At 40.2% G+C, this 22,757-nt stretch overlaps 1 protein-coding gene and 1 pseudogene across 1 annotated transcript; one reads left to right on the top strand and one right to left on the bottom strand.

Moving 5' to 3' along the window:
- Positions 1–798: 798 nt before the first annotated feature.
- Positions 799–8,167, bottom strand: LOC116675361 (uncharacterized). Its single transcript, XM_032507240.1, has 8 exons — positions 6,690–8,167; positions 6,488–6,610; positions 6,157–6,372; positions 5,721–5,868; positions 2,748–5,282; positions 2,160–2,348; positions 1,304–1,619; positions 799–849 (listed from the first exon to the last, which is right to left on the bottom strand). Exons 5-8 carry the CDS (start codon positions 4,709–4,711, stop codon positions 799–801), a joined length of 2,520 nt encoding a protein of 839 aa, XP_032363131.1. The 5' UTR covers positions 4,712–5,282; positions 5,721–5,868; positions 6,157–6,372; positions 6,488–6,610; positions 6,690–8,167.
- Positions 6,839–19,933, top strand: LOC116675360 (sodium/potassium-transporting ATPase subunit beta-1-interacting protein 3-like; annotated as a pseudogene).
- The last annotated feature ends 2,824 nt before the right edge of the window (positions 19,934–22,757 follow it).

The following is a 22,757-nucleotide window of genomic DNA, read 5'->3' as shown; positions in this document are numbered from 1 at the left end:
ACTAGTGGCGTCGTTAAAAGCCTCCAGGAAATATTTACTATTACCGGGGTACATCTGTCTACCCAATAAGTTTATTTGATTTTTGTCTCTCGGATTTTTAAATAGTATGATGTAATTAGTATTCAAGCTTATAGTACGACTGGATTTGCCTTGAATAAAAAGATTCTGTACAAGATAGATGCAGCTGAGATTCCTGTGATGTACATATTTTGTAAAAATGTTTTGAACCTCGATATTGCTGCAGGCTTCACCCATTAAATCATCTAAAATAAGCAAATTATTTTTATGGGTGGGTAACAGTGTCTCGTCACAAAATGAATCAGGTATACCGTTTACAAAATTTATATTTACAAACGTGAGTAGTTCGTCGTATAAAGGTTGCCAGCATGAGTAGATAAATACAATATTGTCGATCTTGTGTGAGATAACAGACGCTGCATTTTGGATTAAGTCTCTGACAAAGTACGATTTACCACAATTTGAGGGGCCACTTACGACGGCACTGAAAGGGTGTTGCAGTTTGCCGTCAAATTCGGTGTGATACTGATTATTAATAGCCATAAGGGAGCGTGGTATAGTCATGAAGAGCGCGGCGTTTGTTGTACACAACCTGGAGTTTTTTCGTCATTGAAGCGTTTTTGAGATGAAATAGTTTTTTATTGCGTGTGATGGTGTGTGCTGATGTAACAAGATGTTGTTCGCTATGCTGATTGGCTACAAATGATTTTACCAACCCTATTAATGAGTCGGGAGTGACCACACCGGCATTTTTAGAATTGAGGGTAACCCCTTTGCATTTCACTTGGGTGGCTCCCTGGGCTGTTCGATACGCATAGCATTTTGGACCGCCTGAAACAAATTCGGTTATAAAGTCTTCATTGGGGTCTCCACACATCTGACCATCATTAAGTTCATCGGTAAGGTCACCTAGATAGGGGCCTAGTGGAGGAATCCACTCTCCTGGTTTGCTTGTGAAAACTACACTGTCTGTGTCACAATACAAAACACGCTCCTGCAGTTTATCCATGAGATTATACAATTCTAGGCGCGCATATGCTGTTGTCATCGCTCCTATAAAAATATTGACATCACGAATTCTGGAAGCTTGACTGTTAGCCTGACGCCACTGCACTATCGCCACATCTGGGGAAATGAATGAGAACTGCCTCACATCAAAGTTGTCACTGAACATGAGTTGTGTAAATCTGGTTGGATCGGTTATGAGTTCTGTCACTGGTAAGTTGCTGCGCATTGAAAAACGACCCCACAGAGAATTTAGAAGCAATTTATTAATGCTACGTACCGCTTTGTTGACAGCTATCTTATTGGGCTCAAGTCTGATGCCTTCTCTAGCGTAATAATTCTCAATGTACGCTTTTTTCTCATCTTCCGTTTTGACATTACCGGGGTATCCTGACGCTTGCTGTTTCAGTTTAAGGAATGTTTTCACATACTCTTTAAAAAGACTGTCGGATTTTTTCGGGAAGTGCCAGACTTCATCAATGTGAGCTATTTTATAGCCTTTTTCCAACGCCTTCTGCAGCTCGAATGAGACCCACGTCCCCGCCAACTGTCTCTCACGGTCGTTGTGACAACATTGTGTTGTCTGATTCTCCTCACTGGCACATGTGGCACACAGAGGGAACATAAGCTTATCATGACAACGGTGGGGCAGCACAGGATGATAAAGGCCTCTGGGAGGATCCACCGTACACTTCACTAGACCAAAATAATTTGAGATGTCATCAAAATCCCTATAGATTATTTGAGGATGTCCGATAGGGTAATCTTTCTTTGCCTGGACAGTGGGGTAGAGACTTGTAAAGTCGTAATATCTGATCATTTCGCTATCCGTAGCCTTGTGGTAAAGTTTCATGGCATTTGTTCGACCCCCAAATAGCGCATCACGCGGGTTTAGACGCGTTGTCTTGACATAGGTGGACATGAACGCTCTGATCCCCGGATCAGTCCCCACCACCCTGGCCCAATCGCATTCCCACATTACAACAACTTTTAGACCGTATATTGACTTTAACGCGGCCAATCTGTTATTGAATTCAGTGTAGAGCTGTCCGTAGGATAGTTTCAGAGTAGGATTGCTTTCTGCTTGAGAATAACAGAACACACAGCCGTGGAAGTAGCATCCAGCAAACTCGTACCCCGTATGGGTGACGTCGCAGTACCCATCGACCGAATACGGCCCAAAGGTTTTTTCACCCCCATTGAGTGCATGTTGGATGACAATGCTCTCTCTATGTGACAGATATCCTAACCACTGCATTGACACATCAGAATGTGTCTTATTTGGCTTTATGTAGGCCCCTTCGTAGGTCAGGGCCACACTGTCTCTGGGAATAAAGAGTGTTTTATAAACACCCATACAACTGGAGGCTAGTGTTGTAAACACAAACGGATCTAGCGTTGTTGAGGCTATGAACGCGTCTCTGTAAATATTGCATGCCTTAACCAAAACAGCCACATCATTAGAACAGTAGCGGGCAAGCTCTTTGTTCAGGTCGAATGGCGTGTGTCGGATCGTTTGATACCATTCCATGAATGATGCCTTTGAAGCCTCAGACATAGTCTCAAACCCATAGTAGGATGGGTCGGGGTGGGGACCTATGTAGTTTTCATGATCCACAGTATTAAATGTGTGAGGGAAATGCCCTTTTAACACATCAGTGAATCCCATGGCTGCGGGTGTTTTAGCTAAAGCCATGGGGAGAAAGCTAAATGAATCAATCCACCTCTGTTTGAAGTTGTCGTCAAACATTGAGATAACGCGGGACCCCCTCATTATGAGTGTTGGACAGATATTTTGCATTACAAAATATTCCAGCAATATGTAGCTGTCGAACCCTGAGGCATTATGTGCTATGAAGGTTGCATTTCTATAGCGTGGTCTTCTGTAATGCTTAACAAAGGCTGCCACACAGTTTGTTCCTGAGAAACAGTACTTTGAGCCGCTCGAATCAAGGCTACAGACATAGTTGGCAACGTGTCTATCATTCTGGTAACGTGTTTCAAAGTCGTAGTATATGTATTTTGCACCGGCTGGTGTTTTCTTGAGAGGCTGAATATAACATTCATGTTTTGGTTCTATCATGTCTTCCCTGCAGTGTGTGCATTTTAGTGCTTTACAAACGTGTTTTTTTCCTTTTTTCCATACTTGGTATGTCTTGCCGCAATTATCGCAGTATTTTATCCTGTCGCATGGGATAAAGTGATGTTTTGCATTCATTAGCTTATGCTGGGCTAGACAATGCTGGGATTTGCAAATGCGTTTGCAATCACCGCAGCGCACCGTATTACCGGGCTTGCGAAAACACGCGGTCTGACACACATTGCAGTTCATGCTGCAGCCGTGTGTAAGATAATTTGTGTATGGGGCGTAACAGCCATCACAGACATAGGGGGCTCCGAAAAATGCTGTTTTGTTTTTAATGAGGTAGTAGTGGTCATCATGTAGATACAGCCACGCAGTACGTTCATTTGTCTCATCATGCGTTTTAAAAAGCTGGGGGTTTTTGCAGCCGGCAGCTTGATGAAATATTATGATCTTAATTTTCAAATGCTTCTGAAACTTGTCAATGTCAGAAAATGATACATAGTGTGAATGTTCATACCCCAATTCACTATACAGGCGCTTTGCATAGTCTAGTCTTTCGTCTTTAGACATATTCTCATTAGCATAGTACGCGAGGCATATCCCAAAGCATAGCCCATCTCCTGTATTCATAGGATTAAAAAGTGAATTAATCTTCCGTTGTATGATGTCGTCATAACCCACGGAGCCTAGTTTACACCTAGCCCCTCCTGACATGCTACGTGCCACTGTGACGACAAACTCTAGAGAATCATCGGTTAATGATGAGTTGTTACTCTGCAGCGCTTGAGCTATTTGATCTAGAAATGAGTCGACGTTGTAGTCATCGCATGCATGTAACACGGTTTGTATATCATCAGCCAACGCTGGACCCCTTAATACCACATTCAATACGCTGTCTTGTTTTGTGGATTGCAATGCTGTGTTAATCAAGCCTGTTAGGCTACTGTGAACCTGCGATGGGACGCTACTAACATCAGTCAAATCTATTCCACTCAATGAGATGTTCTGACGGAATTCAGCAGCATTAAATTTCGGAATTTCTCTGACATTTATAGCGTTTGTTACCCTGCCTCCGCCCTGCCTGTGTGTGTATGGCGACGCTGTGCTGGTAGATGGTCTACTGTCCGTATTTAGAAATTGTTGTGCAGGGTTTGGCCCTGGTGTGCGCATCGTCTGTACATCAGCTGCCTCTGTCTGTATTAGGGGTGTTCTGTGTAGCGATGCAGTGCTGGTGGACGGTACGCTGTCTGTATTTAAGCAGGTGTGTGGAGGGTTTTGCTCAGGTATGCATAGATGTTCTGACGCATGGGAGTCCTCATACACACTAGATACCAGCCTGTCTGAATTTAACAACGGTGTTGCTTCCTTTTTTTCATATTCTGTCAGTTGTTTGTCACACTTTGCCAGGAATTCATCATCATCATAATCGATTTCATTGTCTATATTGTATTCAAAACCTGAAATTTTGTAGCACCTTTCAATAATTTTTGCATGTTCGTAGTCACTCTTTGGATCGTTTTCGAATAATGATAATAAATCATCATCACTATCCGGATTCTCTAGATGCTTTGATTTTTTTTTTCTTTTACGGGGGGGATCCATTTTCAAGTTAATCAAGTTTAGCCTTGGTGTTTGCGTTTTCTGATTGTCGCTGCTTGTAAAGGAGTTTGAACTGTCGCCAATTTTGCGCAATTAGTGTTTTTACCAACGCCTCTAATTTTGCATTCTTTTCTAAGACGGCTGTCTCTAATGCTGCATTCTTTTCTAAGACGCTTTTGATTTGATCTTTTACATCACCACGGAGATTGTCTATTTTAACATTTATGACGTCAATTATAGAATCGGCAGGGGTCTGTATTTGACTAAGATCAACCCAGGAATTGAAAAAATCTTCACCGTCTGATAATGTCACCGGTTCTTGAGTTGTGTCTGTTGCTACATACTGTTCAAGAGGATTGCTCTGACCTAACTGCTGAATGTCACCACTTGATAAATTCACATATTTCTCATGCACTGGTATAATTCTTAAATCAGCGGACGCACCGGGTTCGTTGAGTCCATATGCGTGGATCAGTGCAGCCTCGGCATCCTCTTCTGAAGTGACAGGTCCTTGGTCTGGTAGTATTGACACATTGGGGTCATCATCATTTACTTCTGGGGCTCCAATCCCCTCCTAGGGTGTAAAATGAGAGGACGTGATAAGCACACACTCAACCACACACATTATTTAAGAAAAAAAAAAGAAAAAAAATTAATAATAATTTAAAAAAAATATTAATAATTAAAAACTATTTTTAATTATTATAAAATAAAAAAAAAAATATATATATATATATATTAATAATAAAAAATAAAAATATTAATAATGATAATAAAGAAAAATAAAAAATTAAAAAATTAAAAATTATTAATAATAATAAAAAAATTAAAAATTATTAATAATAATAAAAAAATTAAAAATTATTAATAATAATAAAAAATATATATTAATAATAATAATACAAAAATAAAATTAACAACATTAATACAATAAATTTATAAAGTATAAAAATGTATTCAAAACTTTTTATATGCTGCCCTCTTCAGGCCAAGGAGAAAGACACACGCTTACCTCTACACCTGGTCGCAGCTGTCCTGCCGTGTTCGACTGTACGTTTAACGCTGCGCCCCTTTGTAATTCGATGAGAGTTGGCGTCAGCGGTTCATGTCCTACCCTTGTTGGACATAATTCTGTGTCCCCCCGGAGTAGGCGCATCATCCTGCACACAGATAAGAGAGAGAGTTTTCACGCAGCCCCTCAACGCACACACACACACACACCGGATGTTGCAAACTAACTAGCTAGCTAACCACATCGCCGCGCTCACGCACACACGCACACGCCGTGCCCACATCGCCACACACACACACACACACCACACACACACACACACACACACACACACACACACACACACACACACACACACACACACACAACACACCACACACACACACACCCACACACACACCCACACACACACACACACACACACACACACGCTTACCCCTGTTGTGATGTGATTAGCCTCGGGGTCCTGGTCGTTTATCGGTCCAAACCTTTGTAAATTGTCGGACAATTTTCGCAAATGTTCAAGATCCGTCTCTGCAGGTGACGTGTCGGAGGCCTCTGCGGAGTTGTTCGCTTTATGGAGCTTGGCGTTGCCGTCGGGTAGAAGTGGTAGTGGTGCCAACCGTTTTGTTAAATCCCGGTTAGCAGCGGTCTGTAAGCAGATATACACCCAGTTCTATATTATTATTATTATTATTATTTATCACTGTAACATTTGGCTCATGTGCCTTCTACAGATAACCGTTTTTACCGTTGTCAGAACCTACCAGAACTCCTGCCGTCCATCGCCTTCTTAATCGGTTTACACGGGGCCTTATGTTCTGGGTTGGTTCTTGAAAATCGTTCTCATCAGCGTCGTATGCTAACCACCCTAACCCTGTTGGAGAGGACTGCAGATATGTTTATATTCACAAATTAATGAGTGGGTAGAAAAAACAAAAACAAAAAACAGATATATTTCTTACTTACCCATTCTATTCGAATCTTTGTACGCCATCCAATATCGAAGATTTAATAAAAAAGAAAACACACGTGGAAATTCAGACTAACCGGATCGCTAACAAGACCAGCTGAGATGAGCCGAAATGAAAAGCCGTGCTAACTAAACTTTGTTACTTATGGGGGTAGGATGTGGGGCTGACCCTTAAGATCATGTGACAATTCTACGGATAACCATTGGGCTTCCTAATGTACTATAGGGGGCGTCACAGCGCTACACAGATGCCTAGACTGTCTGAAAACATTATGCACTGCAAAATGCTCACATACTAATAATCAGATCACATAACCTTTACCCTTAAGGTTATAACGAACACACACACTACGGTTAATGCTAACTATCTAGCTAGCTAAACACAACGTTAGATTTACACACACACTATTGCACAACATGCACACTTCGCTGCGCACACACACACACGTCTGTATCCCATCCGTATCCTTGAGCCTTCACCATAAGTGTTTAATCATCCCCGCACACTGTGAAGCTTCATTGTCATTCACCCTTTCCTCATTTACTGAATATGATACGTTACTCACTTTTATTTCCACTAGCTTTGACAAGCTACGCACTCTGCGACACTCGGGGGGAAAATCAACCGCTCTCTGTTTGATTCTGTGTACAAATAATATTATCTCCTAGAAAAACGCACCCTTGCTGCTTTTTGTACGTTAGCTATCGTACTGGCTGAGGCATGCTAGATAAAGTGATGACAGGAGTCCACTTGTACTGTTTTCTTGATTATAAAAGGGATATTTACATCAAAGTATTAAGTATCAAAACAAGCTCTGTGGCCGCTAAGAGCGTGTCTCTACCACGCTATAACCACCTGTTTCTTCATTTAGCTGTGTAAGCAGAGGCTCTGTTTACACCCCATGGGAAAGGACTGCATTGAGAAGCACATAGCAATATAACGCTTAACACTCTGTGTCTTCATTTAGCTGTATAAACATGGACTCTGTTTATACCCTATGGGAAGGACTATGGTGAAAAAACACATGTTGGCCCCCCACAGGTAGCATAACTAATTTCCCTAGCAATCACAGGCTCTGGAGGACTTTTCCCAGAGCTCATCCCATCACTAGTTCATTGACATCTGCTTCAACTCCGAGACCCCTGCCGCTAAGATAAACACCCTTTAGCGCTCAGAATAAACAAGCCTTAACCAGGGCTTCATTTAAACATCTTGTTCGACTCTGGTGCGGAACTCAGGTCATAGCGAGGTATTTACAACCACTGTTACACTGGCAGGCCATCGGTGGGTCAAATCCTCTCTCTCGCACTCTCTACTACATGCAGACCATTTACACACGCTCACACACCCACATACAAGCGGCATCGCTGATTAATCACACAGCCTTAAACCACGGTTTCATCTCAACAGCTGCTAAACACTAGATTACACACAGCCGCACAGGAGCTGCACCAGCACACGGCGCTTTCTCACTCACCTCAACCTACATCGCTGTTTAATCACTCAACCTTAGCCGTGAAACTTTTAAAAACATAATTCACTTACCGTCTTTTTCTTCTTCTTTTATATAGAGTCCACTTGGATTTGATAATCGGCATGCGCTGCTTCACTCGCGGGGAAAATTAAGCAGATCTCTGGTAGCGCTAGTAATATAATTATTATCTCCTAGAAAACGTACACAGACTAATAACATGCTTACATAATCCCTTAAAGTTTAAAAACAATGCTAAAGGCAAGAGTGTGTTAGCAGGGTATTCACACACACACACCACTACCCTCTATAACACAGATAAGCACACACCCCGCACCTGCATAACTGTTTAATCACTTAGTCTTAGCAGTGAAACTTTTAAAAACATTCACTTAGCATCTTTTTTCTTCTTTCTTCTTCTTTATATGTAAATTACAACCTAATGAAACACATGAATGCGCAAAGATACGCTTATAGTGGGCGATTTTCGAACCCCTCCCTAATAGATCAGATGCACGCGCGTCACATGCATGAGCGCCACGTGCACGCGCAAAAGTGTACTTGTAGTGGGCAATTTTGACCCCCCCTCCTCACGTGCACGCGCAAAAGTGTATGTTATTACTACTCTTAACTACCTGGTAAAACCCACTCTTTGCTGTTAGATGCGGTGACCTACCATTGACATGGTCATTATTAATTCATCTTTCTGCCTCGGCCGCCATCTAAAATAAAACAGCAGACGTTGGAGGTGGTTCCAGCTGCTTGAATGGGAATCGCTTCAGCTTTTCTTGGTGTTCTGTTCACGAAAATAGAACCTGTGATTGAAACTGTTGCCAGCCTTCTTTTACCCACTTTCTGATATTTCATAGAACAAACACATGGCAGACTCTTTAATACTGAACATAAGTATTAGGTACAGCCTTGTTAAATATATATATTGCATGTACGCTTGTAAGTAAGTTGCTTATGAACAGCAGTGAGCGCCCACCAGTGCAACCACCACAACAAAAGGCTGCAGCCACTTTGTCCTCCTCCTCCTCCTCCTCCTCCTCCTCCTCTGTTTCCTACTCTCCCCCCTTCATCACTGACTGGGGCTCCGGCCTCAGAGGACTTAACACTTTACCAGCTCTGTCTTTGTCCCCACGGCTCAGTTGCCTTGACAACTTGTAGGAATCCAAAATACAACCTTGTGGGATGGAGAAACAAGACATCACCTCCTGAGCAGCCAGGGCAGCACAGTTCCCCCCTGGTGCAACAGAGTGAGTGTGTTAATAAGTCCTCATGTCTCTTGGCCTAACAGATAACTGCGCTGGAGCGGCAGGTGTTTGACTTCCTGGGTACCAATGGGCTCCCATCATGATCAACTTCCTCCACATCCTCGTGGTCATCCTGGGCTGTTTGGTGTCATCCAATACAGGTCACGCTACGTCCTTATGGTGAGGGATCAGTCTGTGTTGGGTTTGTTTTGGAGTTGCAAAAATGTTTCTGTTAAATATTGTTAGGGGTAACTTAGTCTCGCATTGCAGACCTTCCTGTACAGCCCTGTGGAGATGGGTCTGGCTATAGTCCACATAGCATTCTGGGATGGGAGAAAAATGTGCTTTGGTATATTGGCATGTCTTTAAACCAATCACGATCGCCTTGGGTGGGCTTAGTGCCAGACGGACCCCCGGTGCCTCTGCAAAATAGCCTTGGGAAGGTTGTATGTTGTGTTACGGTTGTTTAGACTATCTAACTATGTGTGCGTTCACAGGTTGTTTTAGTCGTGCAACAGAAATCTCAGATTGGACACATAGTCTAGCTAGCTGTCTGGATTTACCCTGCAGAGATCTGAGGAGCAGGTAGCCATAGTCCTCAGAAATCCCTCGGAGTTTCGAACTACAACACAAAGAAAGCGGAAGGTAACGGACATCCGGCTGTAAAGAGTGAAACCGGTGGAACTTCGTTGGAACGTCGTAGATATAGACTAGGGGTAACTTAGTTCGACATTTTGGGAAATACCCTTGTTCGCGTTCTTTTCAAGAGTTAGATGCAAAGATGTATTACTCTTTAATGTCTGTAGCGTAAGCATAGCATAAATAGTTGAAACAGCTAGTAAAATGCTAACGAACTCCAGCAGTTGAAACCTCTGAAAACCATAATGTGTTAATAACACATAACAAGATTGATAAAACAAGATTTAATGTTGCAATTAGTGAGCTTTAGAGATGCGTTTGTGTGTTGCCCTTGGACAGACCCAGGCTAGCTGTTTCCACCTGTTTCCAGTCTCTATGCTAAGCTAAGCTAATTGTCTCTTGACCTTAGCTTCATGTTAAACCAACAGACCTGAGAGTGGTATCGATCTCCTTCACCTAGCTCTGCAAAAAAAGTACAAAAATGTCAAACTATTCCTTCAAAATGGAAACTGTCCAGTTATGACCCCTCATCACACATGCAATTCAACAAGATAGTGAGTTTGAGTCATCAAGTGGAAACCGCTGCTGTGATGTGCAGAGTAAACAAGCATATTACTTATGCTTATAGATTGGATGTCAGAGATGTGCGTTTGTATGAGTGTGTGCATGACGGCTGTGAACCACAATGACAAGAGCTGAGTTGTACTAGGCTACACGAAGTTTATTCTCCCAATTGTATTAATAAGAATGAAACCAGTTATTGAAATATGAAATTGTATGATTCACATTGTTTCATTTGAAGCATTTTTGGAACAGTAATAGAATGGAGTGTTTCACAAAAAAGACAATAAACAATTACAAAAAAGTTAGAAAAAGAATACACAGTTTTGTGCAGTGATGGCAGAAGTATTCAGATTCTTTACTTAAGTAAAAGTACTAATGCCCTGCATTGAAAATGTTACTTAAGTAAAAGTATGTAAGCATCATGAGGAAAATGAAAAAATGCAGAACATTTTCGAAATTAGAAACAATCCGAACTGTTATGTGTTTAGTGGTCTAATCATTTCAGCTGTACTTGTAGGCCGTTATATTGTTGGGTAGTTTAATTTATAACAAAACATTGTATTTTATAATTGTAGTGTTTTGTGTGGAATAAAAATATGACTTTGTAAAGTAACTAGCTGTCAGATTTATGTAGTCGAGTACAAAAAAAGTTCAATATTTCTCTCTGAAATGTAGTGGAGTAGAAGCAGAAAGTGGCAAAAAGAAAAAACTCAAGTAAAGTACTTTAAATGTGTACTTAAGTGCAGTACTTGAGTAAATCTACATAGTATTCCACCACTGGTTTGGTGCAACACAATATTTGTCCTTCTCGCCTCAGATTTATCTTAATGCACTTTCAGAATTAGGACATTTGTAATGAAAGAAAAAAAGGAGCCCTGAGTACATTACGTTGAAGAATCGTGAGTTTTGTTACGTTTGTTTAACAATGTTTCTGTTTCCTCAGTACCTGCTGTGGATGTTGCTGTGGGTCGGCTGGAATGTCTTTGTTAGCTGTCTCTACTTGGATCTGGGGGGTCTTTCAAAGGTAGGTCTAATGGTCACGGAAGTGTCAGATAATTAGAGACTTGCGCAGCTTCAGCTTCTAAATACAGTGTTACACTACTCTGGTCTTCTTGTGTCCCAGGACCTGCAGTCACGTGATCAACACTCCGTTTATAGTTTGTTTTCAGTCGCAGGATATTTAGGCTGTGTCTCGTTCCGCGTACTTCTGTCAGTACGCGGCTAATGTGCACTGACCACTTAGTGCCGTAGTGCCCACTTCCAATGGTCAGCATTGTTCCAAAAAGAACACTTGTGTTAAAAAACAAACCGGAAATGACGAGCGGTTGGCTCGGCTAGGCGCAGTTCAACATCTGACAAAAATCTATTAAACTGACCGTTGTCAATCAAAAAACAGAGAGATTCAGCAAGTGTATGGCCTTAAAATGTTTTCAGAAACACGTTTCAGTGAGCTATTTTCGTAAAATACAAGATCGCGTTCTGAACGAGCCGCCATGATTGTTGGGTTTTTGTAAATGACATCACAGAGTACGATTTAGACCTGCTCTTTTGTGAAAAGCGCTGTGAGATAACTGTTGTTGTGATTTGGTGCTATTCAAATAAAATAAAATGGAATTATGCTCAGTTTTGAAATTCGGGAGAAGCAAGACCCACTTGACGCATTCGTCCAATCAGCTGCCGGTCGACGTCGCTGGTCCCTCCCCTTTCCACCTTGTAGTAAAGATGGCGGAGTAGGTGTCACTGCCCGACGTGAGTCGAGTGCAGATTTGGGTCGCGCATGCTCAGATTTAAACAGTTTACGGCATAACTGTGAAATTGGGAAATCCATGAAATAATAAATTTACTCATTACAAACAATAACAGAAGATGGGAATCATTTCAAAAACATCGTAGCTATCTATGATTGTTTGGTTGCTAACGTTAGCTCAAAACGCCAATCAAGTGACAGCCTTTGTTGTTTGATTGCTAGCTTGTAGCTAAGCTAGCAGTCATTTCAAAAACGTTTTAATATCTATGATTTTGCTAACGTTAGCTCAAAACGCCATTCAACTGACAGCCTGTGTTGTGCTTGATGCTAACTTGTAGCCAGCAGTGAACTTCGTTAATTATGTCCATTTTTACTGTATTGACATTACAGAAGTCCCTCGTTAGCATTTTATATGCTACTTGTTGCAAAGTGATGCATGCACATCTGCCCTCTCCTCACATTGGGCAGTGACAGTAGGATCCATTGTTCCACACTGAACCTTTTGACCGTTTTAGGGGGTCAGCGGGTTCTTTCAGTCCACTGACTTTTTGAATTATATAGAATATATACTTAAATTATCTATACTATGTACTAAAACTAAGTGTGCAAGTAGGAGGTTTGAGACAGCCTTAGTGTATGAAGTGACCAGTCGTGCAATGTAACTAAGGACATTTACTCAAGTAGGCTACTGTACATTTTATTATTATACTTTTTAAGATTATTTTTGGGGCATTTTTAGGCCTTTATTATGACAAGACAGCTGAAGACATGAAAGGAGAGAGAGAGAGGGGGAATGACATGCAGCAAAGGGCCGCAGGTCGGAGTCGAACCCTGGCCCGCTGCGTTGAGGAGTAACCTCTGGGGCCAGTTGTTCAAAGGTAAACTAATCGGATTTTGGTTATCGGATTGGATCAAATCTTGAAAATGGGTTGTTCAAAAGGGAATGAAGGAATCTGAAATCAGATTAGATCACGGACTTCAATCCTAGTTTTAATCTGGATCAAACCTTCAGTTTGTGTTGTTCAAAACTTGTCAGTAGGATTTGGATAACTTTGATCCAAAAAAACAGGATTATCCTGATCCCAACAGGGGGTAGGATTTCAAGGTGGATTTCAAGGTGGATTTCAAGGTGGATTCCAGCACGAAAACTTAGTAAAACTTTCAATTGGTCAAATAATACATTGGTATCATTTTTGTATTTACTTTTTATATTTTGCACTTGACTTGTTTAACCTTAGTCAAGTTTAGTAAAGTAAAAAATAAAATAAAAATACAAATTATCTTGTCCTCATGAAACAATCCCCCAAACAGATTTAAATAACAAAAAAATATACAAAATAATAATATATCTCAATCATCACCGTATATTAATTTCAAGGAAACAATCTAATACAAATTCCTGGTCCTCCTTAGATGAAGCAGAACCCTGAACATTCTACTACTACTACTTCACTTTTAACTTCTTTTTTTTTAAGACGTTTTCAAAACTGTCCACAATGTATTTATTAATCTATATAGTTTTATTTGTAGTGGCTCAGATGAGGGGTCATAAAAGAAATTATGAGTGGAAGTGGGAGTTATTTTTGTGTTTTGTCTCAAAATAAAAAACTTAGAGTGACCCCATCTTGGCTCTTCTACCTGTTCTGTACGTAGCTCGTGGCCCACATTCTGATATGTTGTCCCACTTAGAGCAGTGGTAATCCGGATTGGTAATCTTGAAAACTGTGTATCTGGATCACGGTGATCCAGTCCAATGTTGCTTTGAAAAAACGGCATAAAAGTAAGACGGATTACCTGATCCTGAGTAGCAAAAAATGGGATTTCCAAATCCGAATAATTTTGATCCAGATTAAATATTTTGAACAACTGGCCCCAGCTCTTTGAGATATCCTGGCGCCCTCACGAAACATGCTTTATTAATAAAACTGCCTTGCCTTTATTGATGATGACGGCAATATTTCGACAATAATGATCAGGGTTAGCATTAAATAATTATAATAATGATAAGTAATAGTAACACAAGTGTGTGCAGTTGTACCTGTGGTAGTACTGGTTTAAGCAGGAGTTAAAATAATGAACTGATTGCTTGATTAGTTGACAGGAAATGTAATGTAAATATTTTCATTTACTGATGGTGATCTTTGGGGTCTGATGGTGAACAAATGACTAAATAGGTTAGGTTCATTACTAACTTTAGAGCCCTTACTCATCACTGTTCATTGTATCGGGTTGGTTGGCCTGCATTGTCCACCCGTAGACTTAATCATTGGTACACTCTAATTTATAAGGCTATGCTTGGTCTGCTTCCCCCATACCTACAAACCTACATCATAAAGAAAGGTACAGGAAGATATTGTCTTCGTTCTGATGACTCATTACTGTTATCTGTCCCTCAAGTCCGGACTGAATTAGGAAAAGGGGCGTTTAAGTACGCGGCCCCCTATGCTTGGAATCAGCTGCAAATTGTCCTGAATCTTCAGGGGCCAGTTGTTCCAAATATTTAATCTGGATCAAAATTATTCGGATTTGGAAATCCCATTTTTTGCTACTCAGGATCAGGTAATCCGTCTTACTTTTATGCCGGTTTTTCAAAGCAACATTGGGCTGGATCACCTGATCCAGATACACAGTTTTCAAGATTACCAAATCCGGATTACCACTGCTCTAAATAGGACAACATATCAGAATGTGGGCCACGAGCTACGTACAGAACAGGTAGAAGAGCAAGATGGGGTCACTCTAAGTTTTTATTTTGAGACAAAACACAAAAATAACTCCCACTTCCATTCATAAATTCTTTTATGACCCCTCATCTGAGCCACTACAAATAAAAAACTAATATACATTAATAAATACATTGTGGACATTTTGAAAACGTCTTAAAAAAAAAGAAGTTAAAAGTGAAGTAGTAGTAGTAGAATGTTCAGGGTTCTGCTTCATCTAAGGAGGACCAGGAATTTGCATTAGATTGTTTCCTTGAAATTAATATACGGTGATGATTGAGATATATATTATTATTTTGCATATTTTTTTGTTATTTAAATCTGTTTGGGGGATTGTTTCATGAGGACCGGATAATTTTATTTTTATTTTATTTTTGCTTTACTAAACTTAACTAAGGTTAAACAAGTCAAGTGCAAAATATAAAAAGTAAATACACTAAATGATACCAATGTATTATTTGACCAATTTAAAGTTTTACTAAGTTTTCGTGCTGGAATCCACCTTGAAATCCACCTTGAAATCCACCTTGAAATCCTACCCCCTGTTGGGATCAGGATAATCCTGTTTTTTGGATCAAATTTATCCAAATCCTGCTGACAAGTTTTGAACAACACAAACTGAAGGTTTGATCCAGATTAAACTAGGATTGGATTCCGTGATCTAATCTGATTTCAGATTCCTTCTTCCCTTTTGAACAACCCATTTTCAAGATTGATCCAATCCGATAACCAAAATCCGATTAGTTTACCTTTGAAGAACTGGCCCCAGGAGGTGGTTTCACTGGCTGCTTTTAAAGTACTTTTAAATGACATGGAGGCTGAACACACTGGCTGTACATGTTATGATTGATTATTCTGACGATCCTTGTTGTTATTCACTATTGTTGAAATTTAGATATTTTATGACCTTGTTACTCACTATTATTAACAGCATGAAGTGTTTCATGTTTTATGTTATGATATGTGTTATTTGTTATATGTCTGCAACCTTGTTGTTTGTACTGCTGCTTATCTTGGCCAGGACACTCTTGGAAAAGAGATTTTTAATCTCAATGAGTTTTCTTTCTGGTTAAATAAAGGTAAAATAAAAATAAAAAAATAGATTCATCAATTAATCCAGTTATACTTTCACAAGTCTCTTACCACCACAGAACTTGTTGAACCAACAGCTCGTCTCTAAAATTGAGCTAAGATTAATCTTAAACTTTCACCCTCGTCACCGTGTGGTTTTTTTCACAGTGTAAAGCACAACGACACGGCACTTTTCACAAATTACATAATTGACTTCTCCCGTCTTCACTTTGTATTATTTTGCCAAAACACAACTAAAAGGCCAGAGCCTTTAAAACGAACCCGAAGCGGCCGGCTTTTAATAATAAAATACACTTTAAGATTCTGTTTCTTCACAAATGCTAAAATGAAAAGGAAATCCAATATTACATTACATTCAAATGAATGCTATCTTCTTTATAATAAGTATTCCCTTGTTAAAAAAGGGTTGTTGCTTAGCCCTTGTATGTTAGATTTGCTTTGTTGTTTAACTTTTTTGTTTCTCTGTTTCTTTTGATGTTTTTTTAACGCTTTTTGTCCTCAGGCCCACAACTTGTAATATCATTGCTGTGTTGTTTTCCTGATAAGAAAAAGAAATAAAAAGAAATGAGAAATGTGTAGCTAAATCAGGGTTGGAAATAATCTTAGTAGTGGCCCCAGACAGGAAGTAAGGCACGTCTGATCCATGATTACACTACACCTGATCCACGTTGCAGGTCAGATTTCTCTCTAGAGATCTTACCATACCATTTCTTCCTTCCAATTACAATACCCAAACTTGCGTATCGGCCAATGACAATAACCGAGTGAATAAATAAATAAAAGAGTGTGTTAAAAATACATACATTTTATTATGTAAAAATGTATTAACAGCTGTATACTACTAACCACTTATGGATGTGACTTGATTGCTGTCATTGTGCTTTTATTATACAGTTTGACCGTCAGTCGTGACACAAAAAGAACACGAATAAATACTTTGAAGTAATTTTCTTCACAACTAAATTCTGTGGTATTGGATCGGTACATAACTCCAGTACATGCCGACACCGATACCAGCATAGATTTTAGGCAGTATCGTGGCTTTTTCGATACTGGTATCGGTATCGGAACATGTGTATTTCTCCCCCATCTTTTTCAGCAGGATTTTAGAACTTTCTACGCGCAAAGTTCAATAAAGCAGATCTTTAGAAACCTAAGAGCGGAGAAGTTGCCTTCACATGTCGTCTGCTTGTTTTGTCACTGCAGGACAACGATATCCTCTCCCTGGGGGTATCGTTGCACCGCTCGTGGTGGAAGGATAACGGGCTGAGGTGTGGAAGCGAGGGCCTTCCCTCCGCTGGGTGGCAGAACCAGCAGAACCAGCAGAACCAGCAAAACCAGCAGAACCCCGAGCTGACCACAGTGCTCAGCTGCTGGCTGGAATACCAGTACATAGAAGTCCTGCACTGCATCCTCCAGCTGCTCATATCGGTGAGTCTCTGTCGCACATTACTTCACATTAACATTTATGCCGGATGTCACTCTTTGGGCTGTATCCCCTTTACCTAAGGCTTACTTTGTGTTGGCATTTTAAACCCCGGTGGATTTCTGAGGACTATGGTTTACTGCTCCTCAGATCTCTGCAGGGTAAATCCACACAGCTACCTAGACTATCTGTCCAATCTGAGATTTCTGTTGCGGACTAAACAACTTTTGAACGTACACGTTCCACCAAAAAGGTTCCTTTTACAGGCTTTTACAGCGGCACCGTGGCTCTGCCCGGTGCTTAGCACCGCCCACGATGATTGTGATTGATTAAAGAAATGCTAATAAACCAGAGCACTGTTTTCTCCATCACGGAATGCTGTGTGGACCAGCCAGACCCTCCCCTGCAGCGCTGTGGAGGAAGGTCTGGCAAAGCGAGACTACGTGTTAAACAAGTGAAAATGTCGACAGAATTACTCAATTTAGGTTTTAAAAACCTAAATTGAAAAGCGTATTTACCAGTTAATAACGTTTTAATATCAATAAACAGTGCATCTGCACTCACAGGAATGACTGTTGCCTAGCAACAGCAACTCTAAATTGGAAAACGGACCTGGAACATTTAAAAATGGCACCATATTATCACACCAAGGTCTAGTGGTGGTAAATTTCATTCACTGCGATCCTGTATCTTCTCGTTTGTGGCAGTAAGTGACGCAAATCAAAGCTTCTGAGGTCTGTTCCATCTTCCTAAATATGCACATTGGAAATATTTTGTTTATGATTTTTGTTTTTACGTCACTGCCCAAAACTCCATGATTGAGTTCCCATGGTTCAATTCTTTTTCTACAAATCAGATGTAAAAACATGACATTTTTCCTGCGGGATCAACCTGACGTAGTGAGATAATTACACAGACTGACACTTTGTTATTTTTTATCATACTTTCCATTTTTAGTACACGTTGGTATGAGTTGGTATGAGGCCTTTTTACACAGCTGGTGCTATCAATGACATCAAGAACAAGATAAATGGAATCCTGCCATTACTAATTTTAGTATTTACACTTGTGCTTTTACCACTGTGATTTGTCAAAATGTCCTACGAAATGTTTTAATGGTATCACCATCAAGATAATGTTTCTAAAAATATGATTTGTGAGGAATAATGTGCTCTTAACCCTTGTGTTGTCCTCGGGTCAAATTAACCCGTTTTTTTATGTGTTTTATATGAGAAATATTAGATTTCTTTCAACCAAATTGCCCAAAAATAACATGGATGATTCCATACGTTCTTCAGGTAAATTAATGATAACTTTCATTGAATTTTTTTGGGTGTTTTGTTTAATCTTATAGAATTTGATTAACAGTATCCAGACTAAACTTTGACATCTACCCATCAGAGATCCACTCAACATCATCTGATCTTAACTATTAAATCAAAATAATTCAGAATTTCTGCCTTTTTAACTAAAAACGTCAATGTAATTGATACAAATGAGGTTTGTTGACCGTGAATTCCAAGAATGAGTGTAAACCTGTATTATTAAAACGCTCAGGTTTTGAAAAAAAAAAAGCGCCAAAAGCCGGAAAAAGTGACAAAAACATTGGAAAAGCACAAAAAAAGATCAATTTTGATCTGGAAGGACAAGGTCATGGTTAACGGGAAGACAACGCAAGGGTTAAAACATAAAAGAAAAAAATTGCGCACAATTTAATACAAAACAAATGCGAACTTTACATGAATATAACACATTGTGTTACTTCCCGTAGCTCCCGGGGTTTGTTTATGCCTGCTACGTCGTCAGCACTTTCTTAGATGAGGAAGACAGCTGTAGTATGCTCCTGATCAATCATGGACATTATTCATATCATTTATGGCAATAGAGTTCATTTTACACGCATTATCCATCCAATTTTAGACATATTTATTCCTTTAAAGTATGAAAGAATGCTTTGTACAACATTTGCCATCCCGTTTGGATTTTTACACTGAGGTCGATTTGGTTTGTATCTTTTTTTTGAGTTGTTCTTTCTTATTTTAGTCATATCTTTGGAGAATTCAGTCATCATCCAAACCCTCTCAGTTGTTCTTCTAGTGTAAAGACCTGCGGGTAGGTATGGCGACATGATTGCCATTACCTTCTGTTTTCCACCCATTCTATCGATGCCATCGTTCATCTCATTTGTGTAGCGTCTCATACACAACGTGTGCTTTTATATTTCTGCTCAGATTATAAATAACCACGCAGATAAAGTGGTTGAGGAAAGCCCAGAAGGAACCGAACAGAAGGGAAGGCAACTTTGAAGACTGCCTTTGTGACGTTGCTTCAGCCGGTTCTCAAAACTCCTCGTCACAGATGCTGAACCTCACTGTGCACACACTCTACACACTACACACTCTACACACTGAACAATCTCTACAGTTCTCCACTGTCAAGAGGAGAATTTCACTGCATGAAACTTGTAGACCTATTCATGACGTTTTTTTCTCAGGCCTAAAATGCTGTACTGTGTGTGTGTGTGTGTGTGTGTGGTGTGTGTGTGTGTGTGTGTGTGGTGTGTGTGGTGTGTGTGTGGGTGTGTGTGTGTGTGTGTGTGTGTGTGTGTGGTGTGTGTACTAGATATAAAGCACTCAAGTACAAAAGTAAAGTGTGATTTTAAAGATGTCAATAAGTCACGGATTCTTTCTGGCGTTTTGTAAAATGTATAAATCATTAATGTGCCATTTGAGTTAGAAAAGGTGACGATACAAACGTGCGTAGGGACTGATATAACTTAAAAATATATAAAAAAACCTCAATTACAAAAACAGCTTGTATTGCGGTGTCGCACACATTTCTTTATTATTACACATTATAAAACTAAAATGCTGCTTTTCCCCTACATCTGATAATTTGTCCTTCTTTTGTTAATGACCAACCCTTAGGGCACTACCCCATGGGCGGATTATGAGACAGCGGTGTCTGGAGCCGACACAGACACGCAAACGGCCCCCCCGCCTGTAGTAGCAAGTCACAGACTGTGATGCTTTTGCCTCTTTCTTTTAGTATTCGGTTGCTTCTTTGTAATTGTTTTGTGTCGGGCTCCTGGGTAGCTCACCTACCGGCTGCAGCGGCCGCTGGTTCAATTCTGACCCGCGGCCCTTTGCTGCGTGTCATTTCCCCTCTTTCTCTCCTTTTTCATTTCTAAACTGTCCTAGCAAATAAATGCCTAAAATAATATTTAAATAAAACAATAAAAATAGTTGGTTTGTTCCTTTTTGTTGTTACTTTGTGGGTCTTTGCAGTTACTTTGTGTGTCTTTGCAGTTACTTTGTGTGTATTTGTAGTTACTTTGTGTGTATTTGTAGTTACTTTGTGTGTCTTTGCAGTTACTTTGTGTGTCTTTGCAGTTACTTTGTGTGTATTAGTAGTTACTTGTGTGTATTGTAGTTACTTGGTGTTCTTTGCAGTTACTTTGTGTGTATTTATAGTTACTTTGTGTGTTTCAGTTACTTTGTGTGTCTTTGCAGTTACTTGTGTGTATTTGTAGTTACTTTGTGTGTCTTTGCAGTTACTTTGTGTGTATTTGTAGTTACTTTGTGTGTCTTTGCAGTTACTTTGTGTGTATTTGCAGTTACTTTGTGTGTCTTTGCAGTTGCTTTGTGTGTATTGTAGTTACTTTGTGTGTATTTGTAGTTACTTTGTGTGTCTTTGCAGTTACTTTGTGTGTCTTTGCAGTTACTTTGTGTGTATTAGTAGTTACTTTGTGTGTATTTGTAGTTACTTTGTGTGTCTTGCAGTTACTTTGTGTGTATTTTAGTTACTTTGTGTGTCTTTTCAGTTACTTTGGTGTCTTTGCAGTTACTTTGTGTGTATTGTAGTATTGTGTGTCTTTGCAGTACTTTGTGTGTATTTGTAGTACTTTGTGTGTCTTTGCAGTTACTTTGTGTGTATTTGTAGTTACTTTGGGTCTTTGCAGTTCTTTGGTGTCTTTGCAGTTACTTTGTGTGTATTTGTAGTTACTTTGTTTGTCTTTGCAGTTACTTTGTGTGTCTTTGCAGTACTTTTGTGTATTGAGTTACTTTTTTTTGTTTGTCTTTGCAGTTACTTTGTGTGTATTTGTAGTTACTTTGTTTGTCTTTGCAGATACCTTGTTTGTCTTTGTAGTTACCTTGTGTGTCTTTGCAGTTGCTTTGCGTGTCTTTCTAGTCCTTTATGTTTATTTGCAGGGGAAGGCCATGGGGGCGGGGGGACCTTTGGGTCCCCAGGCCTGAGTCTGGTAGGCCTGTTCAGTAATCCATCCATGCAATAGGCCCGCCCTTATTCCCACTAAACCAAAGTCTCTGTAGATATATAATATATATAATTCAATTCAATTCAATTTTATTTATAGTATCAATTCATAACAAGAGTTATCTCAAGACACTTTACAGATAGACCACACTCCAGAATTTACAAGGACCCAACAGTTCTAGTAGTTTCCTCCAGAGCAAGCAACAGTGCGACAGTGGCGAGGATAAGGATTTGTATATAAGTAACTGTGTATCTTGTTTAATTTTATTCCATTCTAATCAAGGTGTGTTTTATTAGCCTATATGTTGTTGTTTTGCACACAATTCCTATTTCATGTGCCACCTTGTGTTGTAAATTGACCAAAAAGAACCTTGTACACTTAGGAGCAAACATATTGTTCTGCCACAGCTGTATAGGCTTCGAACCAACAGAGCCTATATACTTTTCAAAGCTTAATTAATAAAAAAACAACAACGTTTTCAGTAAATGTCATGTAAATACGGGCACTGCTGCTGCTAGGTAGCCGTGGACGCGTGCTTTACGTCAGCGACGTCATTTCCGGTCCGTAGACCCGGAATGAAGCTGCCATTGGGGCAAGTGAGCAGGGCCACCGAGGCTGGTTGGATTTTAATTTCACGGTGTGTGTCGCTGTGGTGGGGTCGGAGCGGATTGAAGCCCCGCGGGATTGATGTGACAGGGCAGCGCGGAGTGGCAGCAACGGGCTACGACGAGCACCGGTCCGCGCCGAGCAGAGACACCCGCCGGCTAACGGCTGCTGCTAACTGGGTTTAACTGCAAGCAAACTACCGCGGAGCAGGGACACAGCTTCTCCAGCCATTAGCCTCCGCACAACAGCGGAGTTAGTGCACT

This window comes from Etheostoma spectabile, unplaced genomic scaffold (assembly GCF_008692095.1).
Source record: "Etheostoma spectabile isolate EspeVRDwgs_2016 unplaced genomic scaffold, UIUC_Espe_1.0 scaffold00001821, whole genome shotgun sequence".
NCBI classification, from domain to species: Eukaryota; Metazoa; Chordata; class Actinopteri; order Perciformes; family Percidae; genus Etheostoma; species Etheostoma spectabile.
This window is presented reverse-complemented; position numbering and strand designations above follow the sequence as displayed.

What these genes read in the sequence shown, in the direction of transcription:
- LOC116675361 (XM_032507240.1), bottom strand. Translation starts at nt 4,711, where the DNA reads ATGGATCCCCCCCGTAAAAGAAAAAAAAAATCAAAGCATCTAGAGAAT. An exon ending in TGCGACGTCACCCATACGGG is followed by an intron (nt 1,620 to 2,159) that starts GTACGAGTTTGC and finishes CACATGTGCCAG; the next exon opens with TGAGGAGAATCAGACAACAC. An exon ending in AGATAGCTGTCAACAAAGCG is followed by an intron (nt 850 to 1,303) that starts GTACGTAGCATT and finishes AATTTGTTTCAG; the next exon opens with GCGGTCCAAAATGCTATGCG.